The sequence below is a fragment of the Pieris rapae genome, chromosome 11 (genome assembly GCF_905147795.1).
Source record: "Pieris rapae chromosome 11, ilPieRapa1.1, whole genome shotgun sequence".
Taxonomy (NCBI): domain Eukaryota; kingdom Metazoa; phylum Arthropoda; class Insecta; order Lepidoptera; family Pieridae; genus Pieris; species Pieris rapae.
Window position 1 is genome coordinate 10,300,427 of NC_059519.1, and position 19,520 is coordinate 10,319,946.

The 19,520-nt window shown below is 33.0% G+C and overlaps 4 protein-coding genes across 5 annotated transcripts; 2 read left to right on the plus strand and 2 right to left on the minus strand.

The window, feature by feature from the left end:
• Nucleotides 1-19: 19 nt before the first annotated feature.
• On the minus strand, nucleotides 20-1,450 carry LOC111003931 (AP-2 complex subunit sigma). The gene is made up of 4 exons (XM_022274697.2): nucleotides 1,317-1,450; nucleotides 1,093-1,242; nucleotides 706-879; nucleotides 20-526 (listed from the first exon to the last, which is right to left on the minus strand). Exons 1-4 carry the CDS (start codon nucleotides 1,317-1,319, stop codon nucleotides 425-427), a joined length of 429 nt encoding a protein of 142 aa, XP_022130389.1. The 5' UTR covers nucleotides 1,320-1,450; the 3' UTR covers nucleotides 20-424.
• A 268-nt stretch (nucleotides 1,451-1,718) lies between these two features.
• On the plus strand, nucleotides 1,719-9,853 carry LOC111003932 (hippocampus abundant transcript 1 protein). The gene has a single exon (XM_022274698.2). The coding sequence runs from the start codon at nucleotides 1,863-1,865 to the stop codon at nucleotides 3,312-3,314; it is 1,452 nt and encodes a 483-aa protein (XP_022130390.1). The 5' UTR covers nucleotides 1,719-1,862; the 3' UTR covers nucleotides 3,315-9,853.
• Nucleotides 9,854-10,266: 413 nt separating this feature from the next.
• Nucleotides 10,267-15,171, minus strand: LOC111003947. 2 transcript variants are annotated; one of them, XM_022274730.2, is made up of 5 exons: nucleotides 14,993-15,171; nucleotides 12,980-14,929; nucleotides 12,780-12,914; nucleotides 12,044-12,250; nucleotides 10,267-11,798 (listed from the first exon to the last, which is right to left on the minus strand). In XM_022274730.2, exons 1-5 carry the CDS (start codon nucleotides 15,012-15,014, stop codon nucleotides 11,395-11,397), a joined length of 2,718 nt encoding a protein of 905 aa, XP_022130422.2. In that variant the 5' UTR covers nucleotides 15,015-15,171; the 3' UTR covers nucleotides 10,267-11,394. The 2 variants fall into 2 exon arrangements, with proteins under 2 accessions (XP_022130422.2, XP_022130423.2); XM_022274731.2 differs by having other exon boundaries at nucleotides 10,268-11,798; nucleotides 12,980-14,920.
• Nucleotides 15,172-16,502: 1,331 nt separating this feature from the next.
• LOC111003957 (putative tyrosine-protein kinase Wsck) lies at nucleotides 16,503-19,504 on the plus strand. The gene has a single exon (XM_022274748.2). It carries the CDS (start codon nucleotides 16,708-16,710, stop codon nucleotides 18,886-18,888), a length of 2,181 nt encoding a protein of 726 aa, XP_022130440.1. The 5' UTR covers nucleotides 16,503-16,707; the 3' UTR covers nucleotides 18,889-19,504.
• Nucleotides 19,505-19,520: the final 16 nt, after the last annotated feature.

A 19,520-nucleotide genomic window follows, 5' to 3' on the forward strand; every position in this document is an offset into this window, starting at 1 on the left:
ATATGATTTAACATACCTAACTTTTATTTATTATATACAAATCTAATGAGATTAGTTTATCCTATATCAAATAAACTCATATTCAAATTCAACTCTGAAAATCAATGAAAAATTTTTATTGTAATGACATGTTACTGTGTAAGAACTACTATTGTAAGCCTGCATTTTAAGTAATATACATTCCTTATAAATGGAAGTGAAACTGCATTTTTATTATGTTCACACTAATCCAATGCCAAAAGCAGCCACCTAATGAGTATTGTAATCATAGGATGTTAAAAATAAATTTCCAGCGTTACTTCTAACAAACACCTAATCAAATGTAGAATTTATACTAATCAGATGTTTAAAAACATCTTTTTACTTTACAACATGGAATGTCTCCATAACAATAATAATGCATTCATTAATTGATTACTTCATATTACTCTAATGAGTTAAGCATAAGAAGTTGTTTTAATACTTTTGTTTGAGATGTCTCTCGAATTTCCCCTGCGAGGAACATCTCATCAACTACTGTGTATACCTGAAACAGAATTATACAGATTCTTCAAATTTAAATATGAATTAGCACAAATAGATCAGTATAAAATTAGTTTTAAGTCAAGGCATTTTTATAAACTTAATATTGCCCAATAATTTAATTTATTTGAATTAAGTTTCATAAAATAATAACAAAACTATATAAAATAATTTAAATTATACCTTGTAAAAGTTGAACACCAAATCTAATTCACAAACATTGTGGAAATATTCATTTAGAACTTCAACAAAATTATGGATAGCTTCCAAGTAACAAAGATTATTATCATTCACATCCACACATATACAGAAGTACAATCCAGCATATCTTCGGTACACAATTTTGAAGTTACGAAACTGAAAATAATAACTGAATTAATATTGTAAAACAATACATGACTTTTGTGCATATGTTGTTTTTAATATAACGAATCTGCATAATGTCCATTAATGTCTATTAATAATATATTAAAGCAATATAATATGAATATTTGAAAGTAATATATAGATAGCTTAGATTTTTTTGAGTTTAAACGTTATTTATTATATATTTCTAGTAAACATAATAACCTCAACAAAGTTGGTGTGTTTTGCATCTCTAACAGTAACAACAGCATGAACTTCCTCTATGAGTTTCTGTTTTTCATCATCATCAAAATTCATGTACCACTTTGCCAATCTCGTCTTACCCGCACGGTTTTGGATTAAAATAAATCGAATCTGTAATTAAAGAACTTTTATATTAGTAAATATAATTTATAATTAATCTGTTTATTGTAAAAAAGTACATATACCATTTTAAATGAATACTCTTCTTTTACAACAATTTTTTTAAATATCCGATTCTCGACAACGGCAGGTTACGCCTCCTTAATCGTTTTGGATTTGGGATTTGCTGGATCTGTCAACAGTCAAACTGAAGTCTGAACAATAAAGCCGCAGGCTTGAATCACTTGTGAACAATATTTTTGTGACACAATTATAAATTTCATATTAATTCTTTTTTTAAACCTCTGAATATTATATTTAAACTATATATCTATAATCACGAATTTAATGTTTAATTTTTTACCATAGAACAAGAATTATAGCAAAAAATAGTTTAACGTTAAATATTAAAACCCAACATTTTATATAATGGCAATAAAATATCGAACAGTAGCTGTCCTCTCTTAATTTGACAATTGACAGTGACATTTTAGATTAGATTTTTTTCAGTGTTTTTCTAACGTTGCTAATCTAACTCGTTTTCTTCAAGTTTTCCTCGATGTAGTTATTAGGTTTTCAATATGTCTCTAAAATAAGTAGATAAATAGGCTTAACATCTACTCGAATCGTAAATGACGCCCACAAAGACTACAACAACTGAAGTAGAAATGGTGATACGAAATAGAAAAACTGTTGTTAAAGACGGGATTATGACAATGTCTGGAATTGGCGAGCCTTCGGTTTTCCATGCGTTAGTAGTGATATTTTTGGAATTCTTTGCATGGGGTTTGTTGACTATGCCGATTATATCAGTCCTGAATGCGACGTTCCCGGATCACACTTTCCTAATGAATGGACTTATCATGGGTATCAAAGGAATTTTGTCCTTTTTGTCAGCACCTCTAATTGGCGCTTTATCTGACGTGTGGGGTCGGAAGTTTTTCCTACTAGTAACAGTGTTCTTCACTTGTGCGCCAATTCCATTGATGACATTAAATACTTGGTGGTTCTTTGCCATGATCAGCTTAAGTGGAGTATTTGCAGTAACCTTTTCGATCGTATTTGCTTATGTTGCTGATGTAACAACTGAAGCAGAGCGTTCACGAGCATATGGACTGGTATCTGCGACTTTCGCCGCGAGTATGGTAATATCACCTGCACTTGGTGCTTATTTGATGGACTTATATGGCGAGGCACTTGTTGTCGTAGCAGCAACTGCAGTCGCAGTTCTGGACGTGTTTTTTATCATGGTGGCAGTTCCGGAGAGTCTCCCTGAGAAAGTTAGACCAAGTGGCTGGGGGCCTGCTATAAGCTGGGAGCAGGCTGACCCATTTGCTGCTCTAAGGAAAGTTGGTGCAGATCGCACTGTACTCATGTTGTGCGTAGCTGTATTCCTCTCTTACTTGCCTGAAGCCGGGCAGTATTCTTGCATATTTGTGTATTTGAAATTAGTTATGGGATTCGGTGTTGTGCAAGTGGCAATATTTATTGCAATTGTTGGTGTTCTCAGTATTGCTGTACAAGTAGTTCTTGGATACCTAATGAAATCACTGGGTGCAAAGCATACAATAATGGTTGGACTCTTATTTGAGATGCTACAACTTATGTGGTACGGGTTTGGTAGCCGTACATGGATGATGTGGGCTGCAGGAGTATTAGCTGCACTAGGATCTCTGACATATCCAGCAATCAGTGCCTATGTTTCTGTTAACAGTAGAGCTGATAGGCAAGGAGTTGTACAAGGAATGGTTACAGGAGTGAGAGGCCTCTGCAATGGTCTGGGACCTGCCATGTTTGGAGTGATATTCTACTTATTTCATGTAGATCTTAATGAAGAACACGCCCTTGCAGGAATGGATGGCCGACCTGATGATGACAAGTACATAAGAATTATTCCAGGGCCACCTTTTGTATTAGGTGCCTTGCTGGTAATATGTGCCCTTCTAGTTGCAGCATTCTTACCTGAAGATAATGTAATTGCTGCACGACGCACTTCACCTGATTTGCGATTTGAAATTGAACATGGACGGCGTGTAGCTGGCCCTTTGTCACCTTTAATGGCTCCAGAGTCAGCAGCCCTCTAGCTAGCGGCTAAAGCTGGCAGAGCAGCCAGCGTTTGAACTTCAGGGCAGATCGCCGAGGCAATCAATGCATTTAGGAAGGTACCAAAGCAAACTCAGTGATCAATGTGAGTTTATTCAGTAACTACATGAGACCATTACCTTTGTTCTGCTTCTTACTGTTTTTTAATCTTTACCTGTTATAAATCATTTAAATTACTTTTCAAGCATATGTACATATTATATATTAAAAATAAATCAATTTTTAGCATAACTAAACTTTAATGAGCAATATAACACAATAACTAATGCAAACAAACAATATATGTTCAATACTAATTCCAATACAACTTATTTTAGTTGAAAAATAAATTTACATCAAATACACAATACAAGTCAACTCTTTTAAGGTTTTTAAGAAAAAGGATTTCTATCTTAACATTAGTCACATGTTTTTCCATTAACAGACATTGAAAAAACTGACTCATTTTGGTTGGACCATAAATAAGACTTATACTATCTGATAAAACAAACTTTGTTAATGCACGCTTTGGTGTACATGGAAGTAACTATACTTTTTTCCTTAAAAAATATGGTATAATGTATATTATGCTATGAAGCTGCTTTTCTAATGTCAGAGATAATCAGTAGTTTTTTTTGTGTTTATGGCCATATCTTACTGTAATACATTGAATAGTTTACCTATTGCCAATAATTATTTTCTATTGGCATAAATCAATTCTGATAGCATCTGGACATGGTTAATGTCTTAAAATATACAATGTTGAATTAGTTCAATAAATACCAGTATTTGTACTGAGATAGACTGAGTCACAATTCAATTATAAGCTGTATTGTAGATATTTTAAAATCTGGTGCAAGTATTAATTTGATGTATGTATTCTATTACTAAGTATATATTTATGTTATTAATCGCGTCTTATATATAATCCTGCTGAGACTTGTAGGTTCAAAAGAAAAACAACATTTTTGTGTACAAACTAAAATCTTTAAAGTATATAAAATAATAAATTCTTATATACATCAATTAAGTTATTTTTGCCACCGTGTAGGCGAACGATAGCCACAAAGATATCGCCATATGTTTGTTATCACGACACGTCACAAATCGTCAACTACATTCTAGGTGAAGAAATTTGAAAAATGATTGAAGCCGTTTGCGACTTCATGAGTAATGCGAGCCATACGTTTTCTGAACATTCACGTTTAGACTAGGGGAAGATTGGGGGAAAAATAGTTGGGAAATACTGTCTAAGATACTTAATTCTTACAGAAGTTTGAATGTAAACGATCCCGTCACTTGAATGATTTGCTAATTTTTATTGCAATGCTGTGCGCAATTCGCTATCAGAAAACGTTACATCGTTATTATTTTATTGGGCTTATTCGATTCCACATTGATAGTAGATAGTTTAACATCAGATAATGTAAATTTATCTAAACAATTTAAGACTCATACAACATTATCCTACCCGCGCAAAAAGATTTAGATAGAGAATGTCCTTTTATATTATAAATAAAGTGAGTATTTAAGGAGAAAATATGAGTTTCAAGTAACAAAAGACTGTCATTGAATGCTCGCAAGGTTACTCGTAATAATTAGCTAATTTAGTTTGCGCCCACTTAATAAAAATTTCCATACAAACTCACAATTTTTCATTCAGTTGATAATCGTTATCAGCAAAGCAACTTACATTTGTGCGTGTCTGTCGCTAAACAAACACCTGAGGGCGGTTAATATAATTGTTCGCGGTTTTCACGAGGCAAATGATAATGAAAATCGATTCTTTCGAGTCTTTGCACAGATATCTTCAAATAAGATTCTGCCATTTAAAGACTTCAAACCTAGCTAACACAGCTTTCGTTTATTTTTTTAGCATAGGTACATAATTATCTAAATATTACACATTGAAATGTTTATTTAGGCTTTTTGAAGGTTAAAATTAACTACCGCAGAGAGTATCTAAATATCTTGAGAAAACAAAATATGACCTAGACGCGAAACAGCAAAAATGATTTTAGAACGATTACGTTTCATGGCTATTCAAAACTTTTCAAACTTTTTTGTAATGTTTAGTATTCTACTGAATATTACATAAACAATTTATTATAAAGTTGTTAGCGAATTATGTTCAGCGGTGTAATAACGAAAATAAGTTTTTCAATTACATAATTACCAATAATTCTCAGAACAATAAAGCCGTGTTATGAATAAAAAACGATCTCATCCACCAATTAAAATCTAAACTAATAATCAGACTTGAAGTATAATGATTCGATGCGACCTGAGGCATACATATATAATATATATATATCATAGGACGATTGCAATTCACCGAACAATCATCAATATACTCTATCCGTGTCTTGGTTCGCTCTAATGTAAGGCCGTAATTCTTCTTCGAATTCAAATATATTTCATTAAATCTGTATAGAATTAAAGATATCCAAACTTTATATAATTAACTGTTATATAAAAACCTTGGCATGTTTCACAAATTATATTATTCCAATAAATGCTTGTAAGATTTCTCATCGCAAACTACTTATATGTTCAATAGAGCCTGTAAATCTAATCAAACGTTGATATAATAAATACATAATATATCTTATCAATTTTAGTCGCCCAAGCACTAGCTTGTGGGATTACTCAATTATAAAGTTAATGGTTATCATTTGATTACAAAGTTGTTACTAGAGCATTGGATTCGTTACCTAAATGTAATAAAGTATACAAAACCGAGAACGGTTCATGGGAAAAAAAATCAAATTTTATCTGTATCTTAGTTTTTTATCGTAACATTACTTTATTCAAATACTTAACTACTACAAATAGTTAAACCAGTCGCATAGTCTGATTAAGTAACCCAATAATATTAAACGTCGATCAAGTTAACCGAACAATAATTATACTTGCAAGCTAAAATCTCGTGATAGGTATTTGCGTAGGTGTTTTAAAACTAGGTACGCGTCAGCGAGTGACGTCATCGGGTAGAACAAAGGTTTTCGCGATGGCAATACCACATTGCAATGAAAACTCTCTCCCACGACCGGCGAATAGTACGTGACGTTCTTTAGTAGTCTGGTAATGTAGTAGATGACTTTACCATAGCTATCGTTGAACAGCTAATAGGAGAGAGCTTTGAATCGATCAATGATCATTTTGTTGTAAATTATTAAAGTTATGTATTAGCTATAATAAAACGAAAAAGACGAGTCGTTAAGAAACCTAGAAAGATTGAACTTCACTTAAAGCAAAAAAAAAAAATAATTTCAAATTAAATAAATAAAGATTATTAAGAATATTTTAAGGAATATATTGTCATTGGTTAGTACAACCGTTCGTTCTATTGTCCTAGATTAAATGTTATGAATAGCCTTGAAAACGAGTTTATATTTTATAAATATTCAAATAGTAGAATAAAACGTTACGATATAAAAACCTTAACCTGCATATCATCTTTATACGTGATTCAGATTCATTCCAAATACCGAGGCATCTCTTAAAAATGGCTATTCACGTAAAACCACGTATTGTTGTCAAGGAAGGCAATTACACATAAATGTAGTATGAAATAATGAACACAAGGGAATCCACTTAAACTAATAATATCATTTTTCTTTATATTAGAACAGAATTTTGAAATTACATAATTTCAGAGCTTTATATTTGATTCAATTCGTTTGACTCGATTGGCACTCCAACACTAGATTGACGTGTCGCGTAATTTACCGGCAGCGTTTAAGTAAATATATATATTAGCGTTTAGGTATATTTTAGTGTAATTGTGTTTACCAGCGTGAAGTTCAGTTTTCTGGAAATCTCTTATTATTTCTTGTTTTTACATAAATTAACGCAGAAAATCTTGTAGACTGAAATGGAAGGAAACCTTGAAAGCGTTGACCTCGAAAAGCAAGAGTTGAAGATATGGGGTGGTAAAAGCGAGATATGACTACTAAAGCGTTATCAATGCTTTGTAAAATGGCAGTGTAGGCGTCTAGCCGACTTATGTAGGCGTCTTTTATACTTGCCAGGGACCGTAATATTCCCCTTTTAACTATTTGTATATTCTAGCTGAAAATTATTTACTGAATCCATAATACGTATTCAAAATTATAAATGTTGCCCATATCTAGAAGCGTAATTTATAAATATTTTAGATGTTCTGCTGTTTTCTTTAGTTATTGTGTGTGCTCGGAACTAAGAGATAATTTAAGTTGTACCATCGCTAATAAGTAATTAAGTAAACTTTAGGCCCTATACAAGAATTACATGTTGTACGGTCATGTTGCTGACGAATTTATTTATTTAGTACATTTTAGTAGTGGCAATTTCTAGATGGTTTTGAATGTCATTGGTTCTTTGGTTATAAATAGGTTTATTTTTTTATGATATGTCAAGAAACTTTAATATGCTGCACAGGCCAAAGCTCATGCTCATATTTCTAATAATTGTTCTATCGCCAAACTAAATTATATCTAGTAGAAGTCTAAAGGCGATTTAGTGATTTGAATAGTGATCTTATTTTTACTTTCAAAATAATATGTATATTTATATAATACCGGTCCTACGCGACTCGAAGTGTTATCAGACGCCTAACGTTGAGGCCTTTTGGTACAAACCTTATTTTCCATTTAAATAAGATTTACGTGTTGTAGACACGGCTAATTGAATATCTATTTTTCGCACTATTTAAGTTTAAAACTTATTAAATAAATCTTTTACTACTTGAATAAGGCTGTAAATATACGAGTGTACAGTACTAATTAACCTAGATTGTTCCCTTTAGAGGGTAAGTGTTGAAATGTTCACATTTTATTTGTGTTGAAAGGACTCTAACGTGGGTGACCTAGGTTAAATAATAATTATTAAGTAATGTTAAAAATGTAGGTGCCTAAGCTAGTATTGTATTATAGTGAGACTACGTAGAAACTTCCAGGAATCATTGATGGCACGTAACAATACTTCAAAGTAGGACGTTCGCCTGAACATTTGGTTCACACGAATCCCTAGTTACCCATTTATGAAAATATACTGCGTCCTTATTGTTCCGATGTGCATTCATAGAATTGTTAATTGCTGCTTGCCATCAATGAATTGGAGCTAAAATATGCTGTATTTTTGTTAAAATTGTACCTAACATATCTTGCTAAGCACCGGCTAGTTAGGCATCACGAGATCTCTGCTAGTGCTTTTCTTTTTGTAAAATAGTCCAATTTAGTATTTATAGTGATAACATATAAAGTATTAATGTAGAATAATTCGTAAGTGGACCGTGCGCTGCGGCGTCAATTAATGTTCATTGAAGCACAAATAAATGGTTTTGTCAACTGGTCTAACGATATTCAGCTTAATTGAATGCATCTTTCTGGGACCATGCTTAAATCTTACTTTATGCAAGAAAACCTTAGTACTTTTAATATGTAAGTACCTATGTTCCTACGATCATTTAAATCTGTATGTTTCTATTAGATTTTTTATAATTATTGAGGTCTTTAGCTAAAAAAATACATTGTATACATACAGTTTTATTTTATGACAAAAAGAACATATTTTGTATTTAGAAGAACCGTTTTATATTCATGCCATTATAAATATACATTAATTAAACGTCATAAGCTAAGCTCATAACTCGAAGTCGGCACGTAAATACTCTGAGGAAGGTTTTTATGGAGAGAAAAGTTCCAAGGAAAAACCTAAAAACTTGTTCACAAAACATTATAATGAATATATATTTAATTTAGGATAATGTTAATAAATGTTTGCAATGTATGAAATAAAACTAAAGTTGGAAGTACATATATAATAAAACGTAAAACCTACCAGATATTCGAAAAAAAAATTAGCACTTAGATTTTTATTCCTGAAAAGTCAAGTCTGTATGGGGTGGTATACCAAAATGTTACGTATGTAAAAAAATCTATAGTTTCAAATAATAGGTAATATTCAGAACACTTCCAAAGATAGCGCATGTCATAATGCAGAAAAAGAAATATCGATTCGCGCCAGTTGACGACACCATAGATGATGATCAATATTTTATATAGTCTTTTTGCAATTTCACACTTCACATTGTAATCTGTATCGGTATTTGCATTGAGTGAGATATTTATTTTTTTGTAATAGCAAAGCGAAAATTTTACATTTTACTAAAAATGAGTACAAGCGTATTTCCGTATAAATGTGATATAATTTAAAGGGACTCTTTAACTGTGGCTCAACAAACAATTATCTAATATAAATAACCTTTTAATAATTGTTGAGTTAATGATTCCATAGTTAAATATTTTAACTAAGTCTTGAGTTTATTTATGTTATATATTAAGAAAAGTTGGATTTTTTAAATTGAAATATTTAAATTGCTGTAATAATGGTTTTTCTAAATGTAAAAATATGTACCCATCCATGATAATAAACATGTGTTTACTGTAATTATAAATAAGATTATGCAGCTATTTAAATATTTATTTCATAATGTTTTCGTGTGACACCATATCCATAATGCTTCTATGTTGAGAATTAATAAATCTGAATGTAGTCACGACGTGTTTTACTAGCTTTTTAAAGCTCTGCCTTTATTTAAACACTAAAACTCTTAGGGGCCTTCAAGAAAAGAGCATATCAATTCTTAAAAGGCCGGAAACGCACTCGCGAGACCTCTTTCAATGAGTGTTCATGGGCGGCGGTATCACTTAACAATATCAGGTGAGCCTCCTGCAGGTTTGCCCTCTTGAATCCTATATGAAAGTTCGTTGTTGAATATTATAATTTCATGTAATTATTGATCACGTAGGATTCACAGGTATTTTTGACAAACTGAATTTAATAATTTATATACAGACAAAAAGTGTATGAATGTTTGGCTTTTTAGCTGAAACCGATAGGCCGATATTTATAGAACAGGTGGCAAACGGCCAATGGGTAGGAAGCTCATCCGATGTTAAGTGACACCACCCAGGGACAGTCACACTGCCAGTCTTAAATAAAACGAATTATCTAACTAAACCAATTTATTAAAGCACATAATATATTATTACACAATTTAAAATCAATATCTTTATTTAGTTTTAATAATAGCCTGATTATGATCATAGTTACGATTCCATTTCCGTTGTAACAATTAACTGAACTGAATTAAACACTGGTCTATTACAGGATATTAAAAAGAAAAAAACACTACCCAACAAGACCTATATTATATCGTACTAATAATCGTATTAAATAGGAGTTTCAGATGCGACAAAATAAAATGAAACTTGCCCGAGTTTTGTTTTATTTTGCCGAGCATGTCCAAACATATATTTAAGTAATTACTTAGGATCTTCACAATAAACATACCATAAGCCTATTGTGTCTAGATGCCTACCTATATTGTAAGTGATATGAAAGACAAAACAAATACGTATCAATTTGTGGTTATCAAATATTTAAGACCACAAACATATTTGGCCCATTAAAGTAAGTTTTTTTTAAACCGTTACAACTACAGTGCAATCTCAGCAACTGCAAACATTATAGCTTGAGGTAAGCAACGAGACTTTAAACTGACATTAACAGTTAAATACAACAAGGACATCATAATTAGTTTTTGATAAATCTCAAGCCAAAGTCATTTTATGACATGATCTGTGACAGGTCAACGCAATATATAACATTAACAAAAAAATATTTATCTCTTTATCCATCGTAAATAGCTTAATAATTAATGTATGAAATATTGTATTTTTATAGGGCTGCGATTTTTATAAGTCTCCATAGAAATCTTAAGTATTATCTATTTTGAAAGTCAGAGGTTGTATGTACATATATTGAACACATAATATAGTCTCTGTCAGAACTTACCAAAAAAAATATACATTTCTCTTTTGAATGAAACGCACACACCTGTAAAATAATTAGTGCTTCTAGCAACCATAACCAAACATTAGTGTTAGTTAACAAAGCTATTAATTAAAACAAATATTTCTAAACACTAAATTAGTATATTAATACCTTTAATTTGAGCCAGTCGTGTTATTTAAGAGGATTCGAACCCAGCAAATTTTTGCAAAATGCTAATAATGGAGCGAAACATTTAAAATGTCAATTAAGATTCCGCATTTGCATCTGCAGTTCGAAGCGTCGGTTCGTTCTCACTCCCTTAATTATAGTTCTGTTTTCCTTTCGGCTGGAACTTCTCTTCTCTGCGAACGACTTTTCTCTCATGACAGTCTGTTTCGCTATCTCCTTCCGAGCCGTGCTGCCTTTGAGGGAAGGCAACTTGCCAGGTCTCTTCGAATCGTTCGGCGCTTCATTTGGTTTAACGAATGTTTTGGACGAATTCGAATTTGTTGTATTTAGAGACAGTTTCGAATGTTCGGTCACTTTAGCTTCGGTCGTGAACGGGTTGACGTCAGATTTCATCCTGAAGCCGAATCTCGTGTATCCAGGTTTCACAGATAGTAAACTATGGTTTTTCTCATGTTGTTTTCTCTGGGCCTTTGAATCTGAAATATGTATTGCAGTTGAAGGAATTATTGAGAAAAGATACCAGAGACACAATATATTATGTTACCTTCTGAGAATTAAAATATCTTAAATAAAATTATTATTTTACAAAAAAGTGAATAAGATAATTTCCACGAATAAGAGGGCCTAATCCTTTTACAAACAATATTATGTATGTATGCCCGATTCGAGAGGATGAAATCACAGATGTGGAACTCTCAGGTCAGTGTAAGGTTTGACGTACCTCTGTCGATGCTGGCAGCCGAAGTGCCGGCGGCCAGCAAGAGAGCGCGACGAGCTTTGCGTTCCTGACACTCATCAAGGGACTCCATCTTATCGAATTGCTTCTGATGCAGGGCGGCGAAGTTGGGCAGCTTCTTTCTGGCCACGCGAGTGATTTCATCTTTGGCCTTAGATGGGGTTAGTTTTGTTGAAGTGTTTTGGATTTTTCCTGAAAGTTTATAGATTTATAAAAAAAAACAAAGGAAATAAATCCTTAATGAAACAAATGAAATTATTATAGGTCTCAATTGTTTGTACATAACTTTCGGGAAGCCCAAAGCTGCCTTTCATAAAACTTTTGCAATAACATAGCTCATGTATAATATGATATAGATATTAAAAGATGGCTAAATCGGTTTTATATAAACTATGTGTTATGGTTGTTATGCTATAACTGGATGTACTTAGTCTTATTATTTCTGAAGATGGTGAAAGTTACTCATAAAATGTTTGGCATTTTGTGTTTTTTTCTTGATTTAATGAGATGTTCCCTGATAAACAGACATACAGTCCCAATTCAAGTTCAGGTAGGTCTCTAGTTCTATGAGTAAACATCACCTAATAATAATAATTTATTTATTGCAAGAATATGGTATACAATACCTATTTCACTTATTGATGATTAGTCAAAATTCATTTACTAGGAAATTTAACTCAATAAGCAAATTTGATAGTTTTTGTTAACATAGACCACATACCTGAAGCACTTGAGGTCCTGGAGCGAGACACTCTGTTTGAAGTACCTTCAACTAATCTTTGCCGCTTAATGTCTAGGCCATCTGAGCCACTGTGACTGTATGACCTTTTGCGAATTGAGCTGACACGATACGGTTCTGAAAATAACAACTATGTTAATGTTAAATTTTTTTTATGGAGACTTGACTCTGGTAACACTTACCTTGATCATTAATCACAAAACTTTTGTTTGAACCTTTCATACTAGATTTAATTACTTTGCCTTTTATTTGATTTGTTATCACTGGAGTATTGATGGGGCTACAGAACATAACTCTTGTGGTGTGTGGTAGCTCAGCAATAGATGACCTTCGAGTCTTTTCAATTGACCGTGTGACATTAAAAACTGCCTTTTTGTATGAAGTGCGCTTTGGTGTCTGCCCCGCGGATGTACTTAATTCTTTAGGATATGTCAAATCTGTATGTGATTCCTTTGTAAAGGTCCCCTCGCGTTGCAGTGAAGTTGAAGGTGTTATCTGATCAGGTACACAGTTAGATGGCGATTTTACTGTCTCCTGATTAGTGATATTTGGACTTATATAATAAATTTTGGATTCATCCAGACTACTCTCAACAATAAAAGGAGTAATGTTAATACAGCTTCCTGATTCATCACTTGTAATACTGATGCGTGACATTGATTTGTCATTAGTTGTTGATGAATCAGAAGTAATTATTGATGAAAAGACTTCTTCAGGTTTATCAAAAGTACTGTTCAAATTGTGGTTTTCTTTTTCAAAAGTTGTGTTTAATGTAACTTTATCAATCTGTTGTAAGTCAGCTGAATTAGAGGTCTGAATGATGATTGATTCAGGTGATTTATTTATATCAAATGTACAATCTGCCACATCTTTTTCAAATGTTACGTTGCTGGTGCCATTTTGTACTGTATTTGATGTTTCCTTAGAATTTATGGTATTCCTTATTGGTGTATTTGGCATACTGGAGGAGGTTTTCTTTCTGGGAGTTTTATTACCAGTTAACTTAGTAACAGAAGAATTATTACATTGAATTTCTAAACTAATGTTGTTTGCATATTTATCAATTGTTGTTTCTTTTGCAACTAATATTGGATCTTCATATTTCAAAGTGCTTTTCTTCTCTGAGTTATTCTCATTTTGTTTCTTCTCTAGTTTATAGATCATTTCTAATAATGTATTATCATTTGAATGTGTGTTCCTTTCTAATCTGTTATATTTGCAACCGTTGTCAGCCTGGTCCTCAATTAAAGTCAATGGGTTTTCAATATTATCTGTAGATATTTCAGTAAATGTGGAATTTTTATAACTTGATCTGTTTTTCTCATTACTATCAAATAATATGTTGAAAGCAGAGCCATTATGACTGTCCTGTTCTGTTGTAGAACAGTTTTCTTTTGGAACAAATTTACTTTTAATAGATTCTCTATCATCATCTTTGCTTTGAGTATTTCTGGCTCGTCTCTTTCTTTTAAGAATATCTTTCTGAACTTTTTTTTGCTTACAGTCAGTAGTGAATTCCATATTTTCTTTAATAAGAAATATGTTATCAACTGATGTTTTCAAATTATGTATGTTTTTTAACACAACCTCATCAGGGCTACCAACATTGCTGGCAGCACCACTGTGGAAAGAATCAGCAGAAATATTACTCTTGTTTACTGAATTATTCTTGACGTTTTGATCATTTAAGTCTTCAATGACAACAGAACCAGAGCTTATTTTCTTTTTAATTACTTTATTTTCATCCTCAATTGCATCCATACTTTCATTTTCTAGTCCAATACGTTTAACAATTTTCTTTTTCTTTGATTTCTTACTTGTTTTTAGTGATAAGTCATCATTTTCAACGACTTTTTTCCGTCGGTTTAATTTGATAGGTTTTGCAATATCAACATCATTGATTGTTACTTCACTTAGAGTATTTCTACACGATTTACGGTTTCGGAGGGTCATTTGGCTGCTAGCGTCATTGCTAGTTTCTTCCTCAGACGGAAATCGTAAAACATAATGTTTTTTCTTAGATACGGTAGCATCGATACAATTTTCTTTTTGTTTGTGGCTACGAGTTTTTCTTTTGGTTTTCACATCTGCATTTATTTCTGATGCGGGCGAGTTATGTAAACCTAAAAAAACTAATTAAGTAATCATATTTAAAATTAAAAATGTAAATATGTTTTAATAGGTGTAAAACTTACGCTTTCCCGATCGAGTGGACATTTTCTTATTTTTATATCAAGACCAAATTAATAATTGTAATTATTTATTTTTATTTTGTATGACCGCATATCAAGTAGATGTAAATATAAAACCAAAAACACTGTTGTAATAATCCGTTGGCCGTTACGTTATTGATTCAAAGTTTAAACAAAATCAAATAGACTTCATTCGAGCCACAGATTAAGTATACGAACTAGTTTTAAGTATATTGCAATAATTCTTAATTGTATATAACTTATTACTGTCTGTAAAACGAAGTGTTTTTTAGTTAGTTGTAATCTGTTAGGCTTTCGCAGGCTTATAAATATGGAAACCTAAAAAAAGGCTTTATAGTTTTTAAGTACTCTTACTGAAGGGACCAATCTTGGAATACCTACAAATACATTTTTTTAAATTTGAAGTCCACAAAAGTTATTATTGTATAAAATGGTAAATTCTGACAAGTGTAAGAAGACAGCAGACAGTTTTGACAAAAATAAGATTACCTCTTTCATTAACGCCCAAACCCAATAACCTATCTCAATCCATTTTTGACCATCTGAGATAGACGTCTTAATCCCAATATTGATAAAAGTGTGCCAATAACTAATCAACGAATGGTAATAGCCATCTGTCGATACAAGCTATCCATGGTGGCTTGGATCGGTGTGTGGGTTGGTTGGTTGGTTGTTCGACTCATCGACGACAAATCTCTCTCCGATCTGCTTGATCCTTTGGCGTTGCGTATAGATGTGGGGTTACTCTGCATCTTTATAACAACAATATTGTTCAGAGGAGTTGTTGGGATTAATACCAGCAGCTGAGTTTCATCATCGGTCGAGGCAGAATACGAAATTCCACCCTTAACACCTCCACGTCCGCCAATTCACAACTGCGCGTTTTACAAGGCAGCTTTTGCCGCGCCACCACCACTTTGTGTAACTAGCCAATTCCACAAAGTGGTCGTGGTAGTATTGGTTCGGAAACACCCCAGTGGGCGGTGTTTCCGAACCAATTCGACTTATGGTCCTTCAAAAAAAGAGCGTACCAATTCTTAAAAGGCCGGCAACCCACTCGCGTGCCCTCTGGCACTGAGAGTGTCCATGGGCGGCGGTATCACTTAACATCAGGTAAGCCTCCTGCAGGTTTGCCCCCTGTTCTATAAAAAATATATATATATTTTTTATATTATTTGTACGGTTTTATTTACTTTACATTGATTATCAAATATGACATTAAAAAAATTGCGAAAAATGCATGTCTTTGTACGGTTTGGTTATTGGGATGCAGATAGGAGATTGATCGACTGTCACGGTCTGATCTCAGATTGTTTTCAATTTGAGATTGTGGATTAATTATTGAGTTCGAGCGTAAATCGAATAAAAGAGACTGATATGGAAATTGTATAGCATCAACAGCCTCGCAAAGTCTCCATAGATGATAGACTTTCTTTGTCTATACAACTCAGTCAGTCAAACTGTGAATCTGTGCAGTCTACTGTGAAGTGAATCACGTATAGGGTGCGATGCGATCTCGAGACTCGATCTATGTAACGAATAACGACAAAACAAATTTATTTTTTAAAAGCATCTTGTTTTCTTAATTAATTCATTTAAAATCTATTATGTTAAAAGTAACAGTTATGGCTTAGCAGTTAGCTTTAATTAGCAGTTTAATGTTTCTATTTCATTTACATACATTTAAACTATAAACAATGGAGCTGCTTCATCTTGTAACTGCAGTTACTGTGGTGTTCTTTTCAGAGGTTTTTTCAGACCGCGGCGATTACATAGGATGCTTCAAATTGTCTGATGAGGTGATTAATACGCATACAGGGCAATCTGTGGATGTCTGCATTTTGGCTTGTGAACAAGTGTATTACAAGTATGCTCTAATTGGAAATGAGTCAACATGTTTTTGTGGAAACACCCCCGGTAAATTTAAAATGGATTTAGGTGTTTGTACATCACCCTGTCCAAAAAATGAAACTCAAATATGTGGAGGTGAGAATGCGGTAAGCGTGTACGATACAGAAGTCACTAAGCCTGGCCCGCCAACGTCTTTAGAGATCTACAATGTTACTGAATCCACTGTTCGCGTACAATGGACCGCACCTCAAGCATACACAAGAATAACTAGCTATATTATTCGGGCAGTTGTTGTTACAACTTATGCTGACACAATACTGCAACCGATACAGTGGAGAGTTCCAAACAATACTTATCAAACCCAACTTTTAAATCTTCAACCAGGTTCAGTATACAATATCAGTGTAGGGGCAATGTATTATGAGGAAGAAGGCAATAACATAACTGTGAAAGTAGAAACTGTGATTGGGACCCCTGATCCAAGTCCTCCAGATATTAAAATATTACAGAGGAAAGGAAATGAAATGTTAGTCCATATTCCAGAGGCAACCAATGTCAATGGTCCTGTGTCAATGTACAGAATAGTTGTTTCCATTGAATTATTTCAACAAGGTTTTATTACAGAAAATTTGGGTGATTATTCATATGCACAAGAAAAAGGCCTGCCCTACTATATAACAGCAGAATTGGACCCAGATGACATTATAAATGATTTTGTTATTGGTGATGAACGAACTTATAATGGTTTTTATAATGCACCTTTAGCACTGACTAATGATATTGAAGTATCATTAGGAGTTGTAAGTGAAAAAAATCATGTTAAGAAAATAAGATATGCAGAGTCAGCAAAAAAAATAATATTAAATATAAATGAGCCAGAAGTTGTATCTGGTTTAGTTGTAGCTTTAGGAGCTGGAATTGCAATAGGTATTGTCCTCTTGTTAATAGGATTAGGTCTTCTTATTGTATTAAGGAAAAGAATCAATATTGCAAGGTTAGAAAGAGGTTCTCAGTCTATGCCGCTGAGCCTAAGTGAACCATGTTTGGAAATAGAAAATGCAGGATTTTTGCAAGATGAAGTTGATAGAGTTGACTATTATAGTAATCTTAAAAGGAAACTGTGGAACATACCAAGAAACTTTATTGAAATGGATATATCAAATGTTGTGGGTATGGGCAGCTATGGCAAGTTTATAAGAGGAACAGTACAACAACATGGAGTTCAGACAACAGGCCTCATTCAAGTTATATCTGATAAAGAATTAGAAAAACCAGACAAAAAAATGATGCTTCAAGAACTAGATCTACTTATTAAATCCAGCGAACATGATAACGTTATATCAATGATAGGAATCTGTGAAACAAATACTTCACTATTGGTTGTCTTGCAGGATGTCAAAATGACCCTCAAAAATATGTTGCTTGAGAGTCGACAAAGAGATCTACAAAACAACAAGTTTTGTCTGTTGGCAGAAAATAGGCTCTTAGAAATTTGTGTAAATGTAGCTTGTGGCATGGAATATCTACACAGTAAGAAAATAGTGCATAAAAAATTGTGTTGCAGGAATGTTTTGGTTACTGATAGTGGAGTTTTGAAGGTATCAGGTTTTGGGCTATCTTGCAACCGTCCCTTGCATAGTTCTCCAGACTATACAAGATGGACATCTCATGAGATGTTGCGTCAGACACGATTTAACCCAAAAGCAGATGTGTGGTCCTTTGGATGTTTGATGTGGGAAGTTTTTACTTTAGGAGGAACACCATACTCTCACACTGTTAATAAAGATGTAGCTGCTAGAGTGTTACGCGGTATGAGACCCTCACAACCCTCATATGTTGGTGATGAACTCTTCCAATTGTGTCTCCAATGTTGGCAGGTTGACCCTGATGAGAGACCAACATTCACCTCCCTTGTACATGATGTGTTACCACTTGCTGATGGTCCGGGATTGAGATGTTTAAGTTTGACATATTATAATGGATTTAATTATGAACCTCACATACCAGAGTTTGAAATTATTTCATAGCATAAATGCTCTCTCAATAATGATAGTCCTTAAGTGTATGATAGCAAATACACAAAAAGACACTGTTATACTTGTGTTGTTTGCCTCACATGATATTCCTTTGGGGATGCCATTCATTGCAGTCCAAAGATACCCTTTGTAATTAAAATGTTTTGTATATTTATATATAAGAAATAGGGGTATTGGGGGTAATAAAGGTATTTATTTTTCATGTATTATGGCAATTTTATGAACGATACTCATAAACCTGGCCTGAAACTCGTATAAAAATTGTCAGGTGGTTATATAAATTTCAGTGTAATTATTAAATGTCATTGTTGACAATATGCAAGCGCTTTTAAAATGACTGTTTATAATTAAATTTAAAACAAGCTTTTTTTAAGTAGTATAGTATATTGACACAATGTATTGTAGAGTATGTAATGACAATAGGTATAGGAATAAGTTGTGTTCTATGCACGAAACTTGCACAAGTGATGTAATCTGTATTATTTTAGGGATTTTATAATTAGATTTTGTATTTACATTCCATTTTTGTGTACTTAAAAATATGACTGTTGATGTTTTCCGTCCATAAGAATCTCGGCAGCCTATAAAATAAAGTATTGATTAGACGCAAAAACTATTTCTAT